The sequence below is a fragment of the Pseudophryne corroboree genome, chromosome 1, assembly GCF_028390025.1.
Source record: "Pseudophryne corroboree isolate aPseCor3 chromosome 1, aPseCor3.hap2, whole genome shotgun sequence".
In the NCBI taxonomy this organism is placed as follows: Eukaryota; Metazoa; Chordata; class Amphibia; order Anura; family Myobatrachidae; genus Pseudophryne; species Pseudophryne corroboree.
In genome coordinates, this window is record NC_086444.1 from 80071015 (window position 1) to 80090297 (window position 19283).

General features: G+C 49.3%; 1 protein-coding gene across 1 annotated transcript in view; it reads right to left on the reverse strand.

Moving 5' to 3' along the window:
• Positions 1-18083, reverse strand: part of LOC135056126 (UDP-glucuronosyltransferase 3A1-like) — a 198429-nt gene extending 180346 nt beyond the window's left edge. The window contains exon 1 of the mRNA XM_063960917.1: positions 17728-18083. Within this exon, the coding sequence (XP_063816987.1) occupies positions 17728-17821 (94 nt within the window). The 5' untranslated portion in view covers positions 17822-18083. The remainder of the gene's footprint in view (positions 1-17727) is intronic.
• Positions 18084-19283: the final 1200 nt, after the last annotated feature.

Consider the following 19283-nt stretch of genomic DNA (forward strand, 5'->3'; position numbering starts at 1 on the left):
CCACCAGGGAGAGTGGGGACTTCATCCAGAAGTCTTCCAAATGATTGTAAACCGTTGGGAACGGCCAAAGGTGGACATGATGGCGTCCCGCCTCAACAAAAAACTAAAAAGAGATTGCGCCAGGTCAAGAGACCCTCAGGCGATAGCTGTGGACGTTCTAGTGACACCGTGGGTGTACCAGTCGGTTTATGTGTTCCCTCCTCTTCCTCTCATACCCAAGGTACTGAGGATAATAAGAAGGAGAGGAGTAAGAACTATACTCATTGTTCCGGATTGGCCAAGAAGAGCTTGGTACCCAGAACTTCAAGACATGATCTCAGAGGACCCATGGCCTCTGCCGCTCAGACAGGACCTGCTGCAGCAGGGGCCCTGTCTGTTCCAAGACTTACCGCGGCTGCGTTTGACAGCATGGCGGTTCAACGCCGGATCCTAAAGGAAAAGGGCATTCCGGAGGAAGTAATTCCTACGCTGATTAAAGCTAGGAAGGATGTGACCGCAAAACATTATCACCGCATATGGCGAAAATATGTTGCTTGGTGTGAGGCCAGGAAGGCCCCAACGGAGGAATTTCAGCTGGGTCGATTTCTGCACTTCCTACAGTCATGGGTGACTATGGGCCTAAAATTGTGTTCCATTAAGGTCCAGATTTCGGCTCTGTCGATTTTCTTCCAAAAAGAACTGGCTTCACTGCCTGAAGTTCAGACATTTGTTAAAGGAGTGCTGCATATTCAGCCCCCTTTTGTGCCTCCAGTGGCACCTTGGGATCTCAACGTGGTGTTGGATTTCCTAAAGTCACATTGGTTTGAGCCACTTAAAACCGTGGATCTAAAATATCTCACGTGGAAAGTGGTCATGCTGTTGGCCTTGGCTTCGGCCAGGCGTGTGTCAGAATTGGCGGCTTTGTCATGTAAAAGCCCTTATCTGATTTTCCATATGGATAGGGCGGAATTGAGGACTCGTCCCCAATTTCTTCCTAAGGTGGTATCAGCGTTTCATTTGAACCAACCTATTGTGGTGCCTGCGGCTACTCGGGACTTGGAGGATTCCAAGTTGCTGGACGTAGTCAGGGCCCTGAAAATCTATGTTTCCAGGACGGCTGGAGTCAGGAAAACTGACTCGCTATTTATCCTGTATGCACCCAACAAACTGGGTGCTCCTGCTTCAAAGCAAACTATTGCTCGCTGGATCTGTAGCACGATTCAACTTGCACATTCTGCGGCTGGACTGCCGCATCCTAAATCTGTAAAAGCCCATTCCACGAGGAAGGTGGGCTCTTCTTGGGCGGCTGCCCGAGGGGTCTCGGCTTTACAACTTTGCCGAGCGGCTACTTGGTCGGGTTCAAACACATTTGCTAAATTCTACAAGTTTGATACCCTGGCTGAGGAGGACCTTGAGTTTGCTCATTCGGTGCTGCAGAGTCATCCGCACTCTCCCGCCCGTTTGGGAGCTTTGGTATAATCCCCATGGTCCTTACGGAGTACCCAGCATCCACTAGGACGTCAGAGAAAATAAGAATTTACTCACCGGTAATTCTATTTTTCGTAGTCCGTAGTGGATGCTGGGAGCCCGTCCCAAGTGCGGATTCTCTGCAATACATGTATATAGTTATTGCGTAACTAAAGGGTTTTGTTATGAGCCATTTGTGAATGAGGCTCATTATTGTTTCATACTGTTAACTGGGTATAGTTATCACAAGTTGTACGGTGTGATTGGTGTGGCTGGTATGAGTCTTACCCTGGATTCCAAATCCTTTCCTAGTAATGTCAGCTCTTCCGGGCACAGTTTCCCTAACTGAGGTCTGGAGGAGGGGCATAGGGGGAGGAGCTAGTGCACACCAGATAGTACCTAATCTTTCTTTAGAGTGCCCAGTCTCCTGCGGAGCCCGCTATTCCCCATGGTCCTTACGGAGTACCCAGCATCCACTACGGACTACGAGAAATAGAATTACCGATGAGTAAATTCTTATTTTATACTGTTTCTGTGCAGGGTAAATACTGGCTGCTTTTGCATGTAGCCCACACAATGTTAGACAGCTTTATTTTTACACTGCAATTTAAATTTCAGTTTGAACACACCCCACCCAAACCTAAATCTCTCTGCACGTTACATATGTCCCAGTTGCTTGCTCATTTGCTTTATTTACAAACATGAAATCAGGCACATGGTTTCAAGCCGTATTACAGTGCTTTGAAACCCTGCCGGATCTTCCCTTTGCCGGAATTTGGAGAGGACATCATCTGAAGTGCCAGTGATTTGGCTCTCTGTATCGTTCACACAGCGGGCTACCTGGGTTGGTGCCAGGTTCTACCGTGGTAGTTACCGTGGTCGGAATCCTGCTTAACACGACCCGGGTAGACCCTTTTACACCAACCCTGGACTCGGGTTGCCCAGACAATGACTTGGGTTATAAGTTTGATGTGAAAGGGGTATTACAAAGCAATGAGAAAGACAAATCAGATGTAGGGAGGCCAATGCCGGCCATTTTTTAATCCTGGGATTCGGGATACCTGGGATTGAGTTGGTGAAAAAAAAAAAACAAGTTTTATGGTAAGAACTTACCTTTGTTAAAACTCTTTCTGCGAGGTACACTGGGCTCCACAAGGAATGGACAGTGGGGTGTAGAGTAGGATCTAGATCCGAGGCACCAACAGGCTCAAAGCTTTGACTGTTCCCAGAATGCCTAGCGCCGCCTCCTATATCACCCCGCCTCCCTGCAAAGGATCTCAGTTTTTAGTTAACCAGTCCAATGCAGTAGCAGGAAGAGAGACGTCAACGGTTAGTAGCCACAACACCGCATTCTCACGACAGGAGACGTGTCAGCGGCTAATGCCATACCAACCCAAAGAAGCTAAGTGCGTCAGGGTGGGCGTCTTGTGGAGCCCAGTGTACCTCGCAGAAAGTTTTAACAAAGGTAAGTTCTTACCATAAAACTCGTTTTCTGCTGCGGTGTACACTGGGCTCCACAAGGAATGGACAATGGGGATGTCCTAAAGCAGTTCCTTATGGGAGGGGACGCACTGTAGCGGGCACAAGAACACGGCGTCCAAAGGAAGCATCATGGGAAGCGGTAGTATCGAAGGCATATAACCTTATGAACATGTTCACAGAGGACCACGTAGCCGCCTTGCACAATTGTTCAAGGGTCGCACCACGTTTGGCCGCCCAAGAAGGTCCAACAGACCGAGTAGAATGGGCCTTAATGTGATCAGGAGCAGAGAGACCAGCCTTCACATAAGCATGTGCAATTACCATTTTAATCCATCTGGCCAGAGTTTGCTTGTGAGCAGGCCAGCCACATTTGTGAAACCCAAAACACAACAAAAAGAGAATCAGATTTCCTAATAGGAGCAGTTCTCTTCACATAGATACGGAGAGCCCGTACCACATCCAAAGACCACTCTTTGAGAGACAGATCAGGAGAAACAACTGCCGGAACTACAATCTCCTGGTTAAGGTGGAACGAAGAAACCACCTTAGGTAGATAGCCGTGACGAGTTCTAAGAACCGCCCGGTCACACCCAAATCTGACACACGTCTAGCTGAAGCAATAGCCAGTGAGAACCAGTGCCGTCTGGGCCACGCTGGAGCTATGAGAAGCAGAATTCCTTTTCTTGCTTGAACTTCCGAATTACCCTGGGCAGGAGTGACACCAGAGGGAACACGTACGGCAGCCGAAACCTCCACGGTACCGCCAGCGCATCCATGAATGCTGCTTGAGGATCCCTTGTCCTTGCTCCGAAGACCGGAATCTTGTGATTGTGTCGAGACGGCATCAGATCTACGTCTGGAAGGCCCCACCTTTCCACTAGGAGTTGAAACACTTCTGGATAGAGGCCCCACTCGCCGGTATGTCCTGACAACGGAGAAAGTCTGCTTCCCAATTCAGGACTCCCGGAATGAATATTGCCGATATGGCCGGTAGATGGCGTTCTGCCCACTGTAGAATCCGTGAGACTTCCTTCATTGCTAGGCGGCTTCGAGTGCCTGCTTGATGATTTATGTAAGCCACTATGGTGGCGTTGTCAGACTGTACTTGAACAGGACGGTTCTGAATTAAATGCTAGGTTCAATGCACTGAAGACCGCCCGCAACTCCAGAATATTGATCGAGAGGAGGGACTCCTCCTTGGGCCACCGCCCCTGAAGGGAGTGTTGCTCCAGCACCGCGCCCCAACCTCTTTGACTGGCATCTGCCGTCAACAGGACCCAGTTGGATATCCAGAACGGACGGCCCCTGCACAGTTGTTGGTCCCGGAGCCACCAGAGCAGCGACAGGCGGACCTCCGGAGTCAATGAGATCATTTGAGACCTGATCCGGTGAGGCAGGCCGTCTCATTTGGCCAGAATCAGCCTCTGGAGAGGGCGAGAGTGAAATTGAGCATACTCCACCATGTCGAATGCCGACACCATGAGGCCCAGCACCTGCACCGCCGAATGTATCGACACTTGCGGGCAACGAATCCTGTCCTGAAGTTTCAGGACTTTCTCCTGAGACAGGAACAACCGCTGGTTGTGAGTGTCCAATAGTGCTCCCAGATGCACCATGCTCTGAGCAGGGATCAGGGATGACTTCTTCCAGTTGATGAGCCACCCGTGGGCTTGTAGAAACCGGACCGTCACATCTAGATGACGCAGTATCCTGACCCCTTGACGGCGGAGTACCACCGTCATCACCGCTATGACTTTTGTAAAGACTTGCGGAGCCATTGTTAAACCAAAAGGTAATGCCCGAAACTGGTAATGGCAGTTGCCAATCGCAAATCTCAGGTATTGCTGATGAGACACTGCTATAGGAATATGCAGGTAAGCATCCTGTATATCCAGGGAGACCATGAAGTCCCCAGGTTCCAAGGCCAGAACTATAGAGCGAAGGGTTTCCATCCAGAACTTGGAAACCTTCACAAACCTGTTCAATGCCTTGAGGTTGAGAATGGGCCGGGAGGACCCATTCGGTTTCGGGACTAGAAACAGCGGAGAATAGTACCCCCGGCCCCTCTGAGCAAGGGGCACCTGACCTACGACTCCTGTATCCCGGAGGGTCTGTACCACAGAATGTAGAGTGTTTGCCTTTGTCTTGTCCAACGGGACATCTGTCTGGCAAAATCGATGAGGGGTTCGGTTTTTGAAGGCTATGGCATAACCTCGAGTGACGACTTCCCGTACCCAGGCATCTGAAGTGGTCTTCAACCATTCCTGGGTATACCCTAGAAGCCGGCCCCCCACCCTGGGATCCCCCAGAGGGAGGCCTGCCCCGTCATGCAGCCGGCTTATCTGTCTTGGAAGCTGGCTGACGGGCCGCCCAGGCTCTTTTGGGCTTAGGTTTACCAGGTTTGGAAGTGCAGGCCTTCTTGTTGTACGCCTTACCTTTTGCTTTACCTGAAGGACGAAAGGGGCGAAAGGAAGTACCTTTAGCCTTCGACACAGAAGGAGCAGTACTTGGCAGACAGGTCGTTTTGGCAGTAGCCAAGTCAGCCACAATCTTATTTAAATCCTTCCCAAACAGAATATCTCCCTTAAAAGGGAGTACCTCCAGGGTTTTTCTAGAGTCCAGATCCACAGACCAGGATCTCAGCCACAATATCCAGCGAGCCAGGACTGACGTAGTAGAGGCCTTGGCTGCCAGGATACCGGCATCAGAAGCCGCCTCTTTAATATAACGAGAAGCTGTGACTATATAAGACAAGCAGTGTCTAGCATGGTCAGAGGAGATTTCAGCATCTAACTCCAAGGCCCATGCTTCAATGGCCTCTGCAGCCCAAGTAGCTGCAATAGTGGGCCTTTGTACATCATCCGTGAGGGTGTAAATCGCTTTAAGACAACCCTCCACACGTTTATCCGTAGGCTCTTTTAGAGACCTGACGGTAGTGACCGGTAGAGCTGAGGAAACCACCATCCTAGCCACATGCGAGTCCACTGGAGGAGGCGTTTCCCAATTCTTAGACAGCTCCGGCGCGAGGGAGAGCGAGCTAGCATCTTCTTTTGAGGCACAAACTTCGTACACGGGTTTTCCCAGGGTTCCTGACGTATATCAATTAGGTGGTTAGAGTGAGGTAAAACTTGTTTAATCACCTTCTGATGCTTGAACCTATCTGGTTTCTTAGGAGGAACGGATGGCTCGGGATCATCCGTAATCTGTAAAATTAACTTAATAGCCTCAAAAGATCAGGAACATCCACACGTGAACCACCCTCCCCATCAGCCGTATCTGAGTCAGAACCTGTGGGGTCAGTGTAAGTGCCGTCTTCATCCGACGAGGTGTCAGTGACAGCAGTGGATTGTGAGGAGACAAGCGCTTACTTAGAGGACCCCTTGGACTTAGGGACTGGTTCAACTTCTTTAATGAGCAGATAAATCGTCCGCCCACGGCGGGTAAGCTGCAGGGACCACAAACGGTTGTACCGGCATTGGGGGTCCCATAGGGGGTGTTAGTTTATGAACTAGCGTATGCAGAAGCGCGGAAAAAGCGGCCCACGGCGGGTCATTATTTGCCCCCGTTGTCACAGTCCCACTAGGGGGGCAAGGAGCCCCCAGAACCAGAGCCCAAAGCTGCTATATACTCCTCATAGGTATCTGCGGCTTCAGCAACACCAACAGTGTGTTCAGCCCCAGAACCGTTACCCTCAGAAGCAGACATGATATAACTTGCAGTATCAGGTAACATAGTACAATTTGTCAGCAGCACAATACCTCTAGCCCAAACCCCTGCACAGTGTAGTCAGCACCAGCAGAGATAAAGGAGAGATATGGTGACTAAATCAGAGAAAAAATAAGATTTTAAACCTACCGGTAAATCTTTTTCTCCTAGTCCGTAGAGGATGCTGGGGACTCTAAGCACCATGGGGTATAGACGGGCTCCGCAGGAGACATGGGCACTATAAAGAACTTTAGATGGGTGTGCACTGGCTCCTGCCTCTATGCCCCTCCTCCAGACCTCAGTTAGAGAAACTGTGCCCAGAGGAGACGGACAGTACGAGGAAAGGATTTTTGTTCATCTAAGGGCAAGATTCATACCAGCCTACACCATCCACACCGTATAACCTGGAAAAAATGCAACCAGTCAATAGTATGAACAAAACAGTATCAGCCAACGACTGATCTTAACTGTAACATAACCCTTATGTAAGCAACAACTATATACAAGTTATGCAGAAATATGTCCGCACTGGGACCCCAGTATCCTCTATGGACTAGGAGAAAAAGATTTACCGGTAGGTTTAAAATCTTATTTTCTCTTACGTCCTAGAGGATGCTGGGGACTCTGTAAGGACCATGGGGATTATACCAAAGCTCCAAAACGGGCGGGAGAATGCGAATGACTTTGCAGCACTGATTGAGCAAACATGGAGGTCCTCCTCAGCCAGGGTATCAAACTTGTAGAATTTATCAAAAGTGTTTGAACCCTACCAAGTAGCCGCTCGGCAAAGCTGTAAAGCCGAGACTCCTCGGGCAGCCGCCCAAGAAGAGCCCACCTTCCTAGTGGAATGGGCCTTTACTGAATTTGGTAATGGCAATCCAGCCGTAGAATGAGCCTGCTGAATCGTGTTACAGATCCAGCGAGCAATAGTCTGCTTAGAAGCAGGAGCGCCAACCTTGTTGGCTACATACAGGACAAACAGTGCCTCTGTTTTCCTAATCCGAGCCGTCCTGGCTACGTAAATTTTTAAGGCCCTGACTACATCAAGGGACCTGGAATCCTCCAAGTCCCCCGTAGCCACAGGCACCACAATAGGTTGGTTCATATGAAATGAGGACACCACCTTAGGCAAAAATTGAGGACGAGTCCTCAACTCAGCTCTATCCACATGGAAAATGAGATTGTCTCATAAGAGCCCCTAAGCCGCCAATTCGGACACCCGCCTTGCAGATGCCAATGTCAACAACATGACCACCTTCCAAGTGAGAAATTTTAATTAAACTTTTTGAAGAGGCTCAAACCAGTGAGATTTTAGGAACTGTAACACCACGTTAAGGTCCCATGGTGCCACTGGGGGCACTAAAGGAGGCTGGATGTGTAGCACTCCTTTTACAAACGTCTGGACTTCTGGGAGAGAAGCCAATTCCTTCTGAAAGAATATAGATAGGGCTGAAATCTGTACCTTAATGGAGCCTAACTTTAGGCCCATATCCACTCCTGTCTGCAGAAAGTGGAGAAAACGGCCCAAGTGGAAATCTTACGCAGGAGCATCCTTGGCTTCACACCAGGATACATACTTCCTCCAGAGACGGTGATAATGTTTCGCCGTCACCTCCTTCCTAGCCTTTATCAGAGTAGGGATGACTTCCTCCGGAATACCTTTCCCAGCTAGAATTCGGTGTTCAACCGCCATGCCGTCAAACGTAACCGCGGTAAGTCTTGGAACACGCAGGGCCCCTGCTGCAACAGGTCCTCCCTGAGAGGAAGAGGCCATGGATCTTCTGTGAGCATCTCCTGAAGATCTGAATACCAGGCCCTTCGAGGCCAATCTGGAACAATGAGTATTGTCTGCACTCTTTTTCGTCTTATGATTCTCAATAATTTTGAGACGACAGGAAGAGGAGGGAACGCATAGACCGACTGAAACACCCATGGTGTCACCAGGGCGTCTACCGCTACTGCCTGAGGATCCCTTGACCTGGCACAATACCTCCGAAGCTTCTTGTTGAGGCGTGACGCCATCATGTCTATTTGAGGAAGTCCCCAAAGACTTGTTATCTCTGCAAAAACTTCTTGATGAAGTCCCCACTCTCCTGGATGGAGATCGTGTCTGCTGAGGAAGTCTGCTTCCCAGTTGTCCGCTCCCGGAATGAATACCGCTGACAGAGCGCTGACGTGATTTTCTGCCCAGCGCAGAATCCTGGTGGCTTCCGCCATTGCCACTCTGCTCTTTGTCCCGCCTTGGCGGTTTACATGAGCCACGGCTGTGACGTTGTCTGATTGAATCAGAACCGGTAGGTCGCGAAGAAGATTCTCCGCTTGTCGTAGGCCGTTGTATATGGCCCTTAATTCCAGTATGTTGATGTGTAGACAAGCCTCCTGGCTTGACCATAGTCCCTGAAAATTCCTTCCTTGTGCGACTGCTCCCCACCCTCAGAGGCTCGCGTCCGTGGTCACCAGAACCCAGTCCTGAATGCCGAACCTGCGACCCTCTAGAAGGTGAGCACTCTGCAGCCACCACAGGAGAGACACCCTGGCCCTGGGGGACAGGGTTATTTTCTGATGTATTTGAAGATGGGACCCGGACCACTTGCCCAGAAGGACCCACTGAAAAGTCCTCGCATGAAACCTGCCAAAGGGCATGGCCTCGTAGGTCGCCACCATTTTCCCCAGTACTCGAGTGCATTGATGGACTGACACTCTTTTTGGTTTTAACAGGTCTCTGACCATGTTCTGGAGTTCCTGGGCTTTTTCCATCGGGAGAAAAACCCTCTTTTGTGCTGTATCAAGAATCATGCCTAAGAAAGCCAGCCGAGTTGTTGGAACCAACTGTGACTTTGGTAGATTTAGAATCCAGCCATTCTGCTGCAGCACTCTCAGGGAGAGCGACATGCTTTTCTGCAACTGTTCCTTTGATCCCGCTTTTATCAGTAGATCGTCCAAGTACGGGATAATTGTGACTCCTTGCCTGCGCAGGAGCACCACCATCGGTGAAAATCCTCGGGGCCGTGGAAAGCCCAAACGGCAACGTCTGAAACGGGTAATGACAGTCCTGTACAGCGAATCTCAGGTATGCCCGATAAGGAAGATATATGGGGACGTGTAGGTATGCATCCTTTATGTCTAGTGACACCATAACATCCCCCCCTTCCAGGCTGGAGATAACTGCCCTGAGCGATTCCATCTTGAACTTTAACCTTTTTAAGTACAGGTTTAGGGATTTTAAATTTAGAATGGGTCTGACCGAGCCATCCGGTTTCAGGGCCACAAACAGGGTTGAATAGTACCCTTTTCCCTGTTGTATTAGGGGACCCTTGATAATCACTTGCTGTTGACACAGCTTTTGAATTGCAGCTAAAACTATCTCCCTCTCTGGGGGAGAAGCTGGTAAAACTGATTTGAAGAATCGGCGAGGAGGCAGGTCTTCGAATTCCAGCTTGTATCCTTGGGATACAATTTCCATCGCCCAAGGATCGACGTACGACTGAACCCAGATGTGGCTGAAGAGTCGAAGACGTGCCCCCACCGGCGCGGATCCCCTCAGTGGAGCCCCAGCGTCATGTGGTGGATTTAGTAGAAGCCGGGGAGGACTTCTGCTCCTGGGAACTAGCCGTAGCAGGCATTCTTTTCCCTCTACCCTTACCTCTGGCGAGGAAGGAAGAGCCCCGACCTCCTCTGGGCTTATGCGACCGAAAGGACTGCATCTGATATTGTGGTGTTTTCTTTTGCTGTGGGGGAACATAAGGCAAAAATGTAGATTTACCCGCGGTAGCTGTGGAAACCAGGTCCGTGAGACCTTCCCCAAATAAAACCTCACCCTTGTAAGGCAAAACTTCCATATGCCTCTTTGAGTCGGCATCACCCGTCCATTGGCGGGTCCACAGTGCTCGCCTAGCAGAGATCGCCATGGCGTTGGCCCTCGAACCTAGTAGTCCAACGTCTCTCTGAGCGTCTCTCATATATAAGACTGCGTCTTTGATGTGACCTAAGGTCTATAAAATGGTATCCCTATCTAGGGTATCAATATCAGCTGACAAGGTATCTGTCCAAGCTGCTACCGCGCTACAAACCCAAGCCGATGCTATTGCCGGTCTGAGCAAAGCACCCGTATGTGTATAAATTGATTTTAAAGTCGTTTCCAGTCTGCGATCAGCAGGATCCTTGAGGGCTGCCATGTCTGGAGACGGTAGCGCCACCTTCTTGGATAAGCGTGTTAAAGCCTTGTCCACCCTGGGCGAGCATTCCCACCATACCCTGTCCTTTTAGGAATCTGCAGTTTTTGTCTGGAGTTTCCCAAGCCTTTTCAAATAACGCGTTCAGCTCATGAGATGGGGGAAACGTTACCTTAGGTTTCTTTTCTTTAAACATGTGTACCCTCGTGTCAGGGACAGCGGGGTCATCTGTGATATGCAAAACATCTTTTATTGCAATAATCATATAATGAATACTTTTGGCCACCCTTGGGTGTAACCTTGCATCATCGTAGTCGACACTGGAGTCAGAATCCGTGTCTGTATCAGTGTCTGCTATTTGGGATAGGGGACGTTTTTGAGACCCTGAAGGGCCCTGTGACACCGTCAAAGCCATTGATTGACTCCCTGTATTATCCCTGGACTCTGCTTTGTCCAATCTCTTATCTAATAAATTCACATTTGCATTTAAAACATTCCACATGCCCAACCAATCAGGTGTCGGCGTTGCCGATGGAGACACCACAATTATCTCCTCCACCTCCTCCTTAGATGAGCCTTCCTCTTCAGACATGCCAACACACGCGTACCGACACCCCCACACACACACGGATATATTTATATGGAGACAGTTCCCCAATAAGGCCCTTTGGAGAAACAGAGAGAGAGAGAGTATGCCAGCACACACCCAGCGCCAACTGACACTGGAAACAAAATTCCCAGATAAACAGCGCTCTTATATAATTATATGTATATACACTCACTGCGCCTTACAAGTGCCCCCCTCTTTTTTGCCCTCTGTCACCGTGTTCAGCAGGGGAGAGTACGGGGAGCCAGTTTCTGCAGTGTACTGTGGAGAAAATGGCGCTGGTTAGTGCTGTGGAATCAAGCTCCGCCCCCTCAGCTGCGGGCTTCGGTCTTGCTCAAATTTTCAATACTGGCGGGGAATTGTATAATCTACTGCCTCCGCAGCCTATATAACTATATTAGCCAGTCTTAGAGGTTTATTATTGCTGCCCAGGGCGCCCCCCCTGCGCCCTGCACCCATCAGTGCCTGCAGTGTGTGTTGTGTGTGGGAGCAATCTCGCGCAGAAGAAGTCTTCTGCCACCTTTGAAGTCTTCTTTCTTATTATACTCACCCGGCTTCTATCTTCCGGCTCTGTGAGGAGGACGGCGGCGTGGCTCTGGGACGAACGGCGAGGGTGAGACCTGCGTTCCGACCCTCTGGAGCTAATGGTGTCCAGTAGCCTAAGAAGCAGAGGCTATCGTTTAAGTGGGTCTGCTTCTCTCTCCTCAGTCCCACGATGCAGGGAGCCTGTTGCCAGCAGTGCTCCCTGAAAATAAAAAACCTAACAAAATTATTTTTTCAGAGAAACTCAGGAGAGCTCCCCTGCAGTGCATCCAGTCTCCTCTGGGCACAGGATCTAACTGAGGTCTGGAGGAGGGGCATAGAGGGAGGAGCAAGTGCACACCCATCTAAAGTTCTTTATAATGCCCATGTCTCCTGTGGAGCCCGTCTATACCCCATGGTCCTTACGGAGTCCCCAGCATCCTCTAGGACGTAAGAAATACGTAATACAGTATATCTTTGTTAAAATCCTATATCAGATAAAACCTGACGCACCAAGCCCCATCAGGTTATAGAATATAGGGATAGCAGGTTGAGTGAGACACGAAATGGACACCACTCAGCTATCAAATGCACACACAAATAGTCACAGTTTGTACAATGCAGAGGTTATTACTAACAATAATACTGCACTGGACTAGCTTACACAGCTATATAACAATAGATATAACAGTACACAGTAAGAACTGGATGTATATCACAGGGTAATTGTACTAGGAAACCCTGACTAAATGCACTCTTTCTTAACTAACACTGACTAAAAAGGCAGGTAGAATACTTAAGTGTCTTGTAAAGTCACAGCACTGACAACCAGGCGGCTTTACATAGGAGGATTTGCCCAAGCATTCTCAGGAACAGTGAGCTGAGGGATAATGGCGCCGCAGACACTGCCAGGGAGTGAGGGAGAGACAGATATGCAGCTCCAGGGTGGGAACATTTGCAGAAAATGGCGCCCTGGGGCTGAAGAAAGGGGCTTCAGGTCCAAGCTCTATTCCCCTGCTGGCAAAACCACCGGGTACTGCAGGCTCTAATAAAACTGTTTATAGCGAAAACCTGACCTGTACCATGCCCTGGTGAGCTAGTGGGATCGCCTGTACTGCCACAGTGTCCACCGACAGCGCGTGCGGCCCGCCTCCCACTGACCGTGCCGGATCGCGATAAAGACCGGGTCCCGCAAGCGGGACCCACTTACCACTTCATGAAGCGCGGCCACGCGATCCCGGAGAGCCCCAGCCGTGTGTGTCTGACAAGAAGAAAACCGGAGCCTCCTGCTGTAGTTGCCCGGCAACCAGGGCTCGGGAGTGTACAGCACCGCTGGGGAGAGCCGGAGCTGCAGCCGTGAATGTCCACTGACATGTAACACTGCTGCTGCCCTTGAAGTCTTCACTTTTTTCCTCAGAAAAAAAGCTCTTCTTATTTCATGCGTCTTCCCCCTCTCCCCCCCCCCCCCACCCCAACCTCCAATCTACCCAGCCCAGCCCACGAGCCCACTGTGACTCACCCTCAGAGCCGGCCTTAGGCATAGGCAAACTAGGCAAATGCCTAGGGCATTTGGTATGCTTAGGGGCACCAGCAGCTTCTGCTGATTAAAATGATATGCGGCATGCCTATATTCTGTGTGTGACTGCGGCTGTATCTACATACAAAATACTACATTGCACTGTATTCCTGGAAATCACTGTAATGTAGCATTTCGTATGCAGATACAGCCGCACTCGCACACAGAATATAGGCATGCTGCATATCATTTTAATCAGTAGAAGCTGCTTGTGCATCCTAGCCACATAGTAATGCAAATAAGATGCATTTTCAGAAACAAAAGGCGCCAGACGTTAGCAGAGCTGCCAGATGACTCATGCCAGGCATCTCCTGCAGAACAAGTGGCGGTGCTAGGGGGCACCAGCCAAAATCTTGCCTAGGGCATCATATTGGTTAGGGCCGGCTCTGCTCACCCTCCTCTCTCGTGGTGCGGGTAAATGGCGCAGCTGGCATTGGGCTGCACAGCATGACATCAGAGGTGGGCAGGGGCCAAGGGAGCCGGGCAGCATCTGAGCTATCTGCTGCAGGTTCTCAGAGCTGCTCGACGTTAAAAAAAAAAAAAAAAAAAATGTACATGGACTGACTAATCCTGAAATCCCAGCAATTTTAGGTCAAAATCTCAGGATCTTGACAAGGGAGAGTAAACAGTAGCAGAAAAAAAAAAAAAAATAAATAAAAATAGGATTTTAATACCTATCGGTAAATCCTTTTCTCTTAGTCCGTAGAGTATGCTGGGTATGCTTCAAGAACCATGGGGTATAGACGGGATCCTCAGGAGACATAGGCACACTTTAAGACTTTGATTGGGTGTGAATTGGCTCCTCCCTCTATGCCCCTCCTCCAGACTCCAGTTTAAGTAACTGTGCCCAGGGAGATGGACATTTCGAGGAAAGAATTTATTGTTAAACCACGGTGAGCATCTAACCAGCTCACACCTCAGTATGCAGCAGGACGTGGCATTCAATAGAACACCAGCCGACTGCATGAAGAAAATGCAGCAATATGCTGACATAAAGCGTAACACAACCTGTGTTTGTAAACACAACCAATAACAGCATAACGCCTGCCATGGCATGAACATCATCAGCCACAGGCTGACTGAAACACAACACACCATGTGTGTAAACATATCCAATAACTGCAGATACAGTACGCACTGGGACGGGCGCCCAGCATCCTCTACAGATTAAGAGAAAAGGATTTACCGGTAGGTATTAAAATCCTATTTTCTCATACATCCTAGAGGATGCTGGAGATGCTTCAAGAACCATGGGGTTTATACCAAAGCTCTAGAACGGACGGGAGAGTGCGGACGACTCTGCAGCACCGAATGACCAAACAAGAGGTCCTCATCAGCCAGGATATCAAACTTGTAAAACTTCGTAAAGGTGTTTGATCCCGGCCAAGTAGTAGCTTGGCCAAGATGTAATACCGAGACCCCCCAGCCCACCTTTCTGGTAGAATGGGCCTTCACCGATTTCGGTAACAGCAATCCTGTCGTAGAATGAGCCTGCTGAACCGTATTACAGATCTAGCACGCAATAGCCTGCTCGGAAGCAGGAGCCCCAATCATGTTGGGAGCCCATAGGACAAACAGAGCCTCTGTTTTCCTAATATAAGCCGTTCCGGCGACATAGATTTTTAAAGCTCTGACCACATCGAGAGACTTCGAATCCGCCAAGGTGTCAGCAATCACTGGCACCACAATAGGCTGGTTTACGTGAAACCACTTTTGGCAGAAATTGCTGACGAGTTCTCAACTCCGCTCTATCAGCATGGAAGATTAAATAGGGGCTTTTGTGAAACAAAACCGCCAATTCAGATACCCGCCTTGCGGATGCCAAGGCCAACATCATGACCACTTTCCAAGTAAGGAATTTTAACTCAACCTTACGTAAAGGCTCATACCAATAAGATTGCAGGAACTGCAATACCAGATTAAAATCCCACTGTGCCACAGGGGGCACAAATGGAGATTCGAAGTGCAACACACCTTTCAAGAAGGTCTGTATTCCTGAAAGGGAGGACAATTCCTTCAGAAAGAAAATTGATAAGGCCGAAATTTGTACTTCAATGGAGCCTAACTTTAGGCCAACCTCCACCCTTGCTTGCAAAATATGGAGCAACCGCCCCAGCTGAAAATCCTCAGTAGGAGCTTTCTTGGATTCACTCCAAGACACATATTTCCACCAATACGGTGGCAACGCTTTGCCGTTACTTCTTTTCAAGCCTAAAGAAGTGTGGGAAGGACTTCACTGGGAACACCCTTCCGGGCTATGACTTTGCGGTCAACCGCCATGCCGTCAAACGTAGTCGCGGTAAGTCTGGAAACACGCACGGCCCCTGTTGTAACAGGACCTCTCGAAGAGGAATAGGCCAGGGATCTTCTATGAGCAACTCCTGAAGATCTGGATACCAGGCCCTGCTTGGCCAGTCTGGAACAATGAGTATCGCCTGAACCCTTGTTCCCCTTATGATCCTTATCACCTTGGAATGATTGGAAGTGGAGGGAACACCTAGACCGACTGAAACACCCACGGTGTCACCAGGGCATCCACCTCTATTACTTGAGGGTCCCACGACCTGGAACAACATCTTTGAAGATTTCTTGTTGAGGCGAAACGTCAACATGTCTATTTGAGGAAATCCCCAACTACTTGACACTTCTGCAAAGACCTCTTGATGAAGACCCCACTCTCCTGAATGGAGATCGTGTCTGCTGTGGAAGCCTGTTTCCCAGTTGACTACACCCGAACTGAATGTCGCTGACAGAGCGTTTACATGCCTTTCCGCCCAGCCCAAAACATGCCTTTCCGCCCAAAACAGCGTTGGGCCAAGCAAAATACAAGTGGGTCACATGCAAGTGACCACCCTCTGTTGTTTTTGGGGGTCAAATTTGTGGCCCAAGACTAGTTAACCCTTGCAAAACTACAGCTACTTATTCAAAATGGTAAAATATGGTGTGTGTGCCTACTTTGCCAGTGTATTTCATGCCCAAAACAGTGTTGGGCCAGGCAAAATACAAGTGGGTCATATGTAAGGAAACCTACTCTGTTGATTTCAGGTGTCAAATTAGTGACCCAAGACTCATTAACCCTTGCAAAACTATATGATCTGAATAAGAAGCTGGAGTTCAAATAAGAAGTGAATAAGAAGCTAGAGCCTGAATAAGAAAAATAAGAAGTGAATAAGAAGCTAACTTCAGCCTCGTTCATAATTGGCACTTAGTCAAAATCTGTCCTATCTGTGCTATCTGGGCGAGTTCAAGGGAAATCGCATAGTCACAATCAGGCATAGCAAGGATCTCACCGTGGACCTAATTCAGAGTTGATCGCAGCAGCAAATTTCTTATACCCCTTTCACACTGCCAATTCCCACCCGGGAATTGGGAACGGGTCCTTCCCGGTTGGGATCCGGCATTGGCAGCTGCTGCAGGCTTCCCCGATTCAGCAATATGCCGGGCGGGTTGCCATAGCAGCGGGGGGCGGAGCCGGCGGCAGAGGTGGCGCTGGGAGATGAGATCATCTCCGCGCCGCCTCTCCCTGCTGTAGTAAACGGGTCCCAGGACGCATCGACCCGGGAGCCCGTTTACGCAGCCACTGACCCGGTATTCAACCCGGGTATAACACTGCTTTCTTCCCGGGTTGAATTGCCGGGACAGGCGACCCGCAATTTCGGCTGTGCCCCTTTCACACCGCCCGCCGACCCGGCATATGCTGGGTTGATACCGGGTTATTTGTGCGGTGTGAAAGGGGTATTAGTTGGTCAAAACCATGTGCACTGCAGGTGGGGCAGATGTAACATGTGCAGAGAGAGTTAGATTTGGGTGGGGTGTGTTCAAACTGAAATCTAAATTGCAATGTAAAAATAAGCAGCCATTATTTACCCTGCACAGAAACAAAATAACCCACCCAAATCTAACTCTCTCTGCAAATCTTATATCTGCCACCCCCCCAACTGCTAACAAATTTGCTGCTATGGTCACATCTGAATCCTTCCCACGTGTGTACACAACTTAAGTTTAGCATAGTAGCTTCTATTGCAGCAGTCTGATAGCTTTCCTGGCCACTATTCATTTTCTGATAAACGCAGACATTGGTCTTATTCACATGAATTGCGGCTCAGCTGCATTACAGTACAGAATTCCCGGGACATGTCTGTGGAGTTAGCGAAACACTGTCCGATTTTAAATCAGTGTTTTACACAAAAATACATATTTATATCATACAAACTCACCAATAAAGCATATTGTCAGGATCTTGGCTCCCTGCAGAAGAAGGAACTGCAGCATAAAGAGGAGGAAGATGGAAAGCCTCCTATCTCCGGCCATTCTTCTAGGAAACCCAGCGACTCCTGCACTGTGTGAGACAGTGACTCAGAGATGGCTACTGAGTTGTAGTCTGAACACAATGACTCAAATCATTTAGAAGAAGTTGGAATGATTGGAGTCACTCTCAGTTTGGTGTGGTGAGACAGCCCCCAGTTGCCTCTCTCAGTCAGTCACAATGATTGGGTGGCAGCACTCCTGGGTGACACCCACTGGGAGGGAGCAGTGTGATGCTACTCAGTGTCAGGGCTGCTGCTGTGCCTGACTTCCTGTGAGACTGATACCCCTTTTACACCAACCAGTATATAACACGGGTTATTGCACATGAACGCGCATAACCCGTGTTGCTACACGGTGTAAAAAAGCCGAGTTGGAATAATCCAGGTCGAGTGACTGGGTATTTCAACTCGGGTAGCTTGCAGAGTTGAACACGGGTTCAACCGGGTAAGCTCATACTTGCCTACCTGACCCTCTCCATGAGGGAGAAAATGCTCTGTTCCTGGACTTTCCTGGTAATGTATGATTGCTATCACCTGTGGTGAGCTAGTTAATTGATAAGAAAGGTGTTTCACCACAGGTGATGGCAATCATACATTACCAGGAAAGTCCAGGAACAGAGCATTTTCTCCCTCATGGAGAGGGTCAGGTAGGCAAGTATGGGTAAGCTGCGCTGTGTAAACGGAAGCCGGTCGTTCACAGTGTATGAAAGGGCGGCGCTGGGAGATCATGTGATCATTGGTGCATACACACTGAAAGATATGAACGATATCTTGTTCATTAATGAACAAGATCGTTTATATCTTTCAGTGTAATCGGCCAGTGTGTAGGGCTGATCAATGGAGATGGAACAGATTCATTAATGATTCATTCAGTGCATCTGGATAGCTGACACATTACCAGATGACTGAGTCGGGTGCGGATCATTGTCTTGGTTGACGGTCACTAAATCGACCACTGAAGGTCGACGGTGAGTAGGTTGACACTGACTGAAGGTTGACACATGACTAGGTCAACAGGTATACAAAGTCGACATGGCCATTAGGTCGACACGGTTTTTTATTGTTTTTTGGAGGGGTTTCTTGATCCGAATTTTCATCTGGGACCACCGACAGTTGAAACTCGCCATGCTTCAGGCACGGTGGCTCACTACACTCACCACAAGGTTTATAACCAACTTTCTGCCCACTTGGATAGAGGAGGAATGAAAAGGTCCTAAAACTCCCCAAATAACGGTGTTGACCTTTTTGTGTGTTGACCTTGCCCATGTCGACCTTGCATACCTGTCGACATAGGCATGTGTCGACCTTCAGTGGTCGACCTAAAGATCGGATACTGTCTGAGTCACTCCCTCCACGAGTCCCAGCACTGCCAGCAGTCTCTGCACTCACTGCATTGTCTACAATGCATTACAAAAGAGCCATGGGGGTCATTCCGAGTTGATCGCTAGCTGCATTTGTTCGCAGCG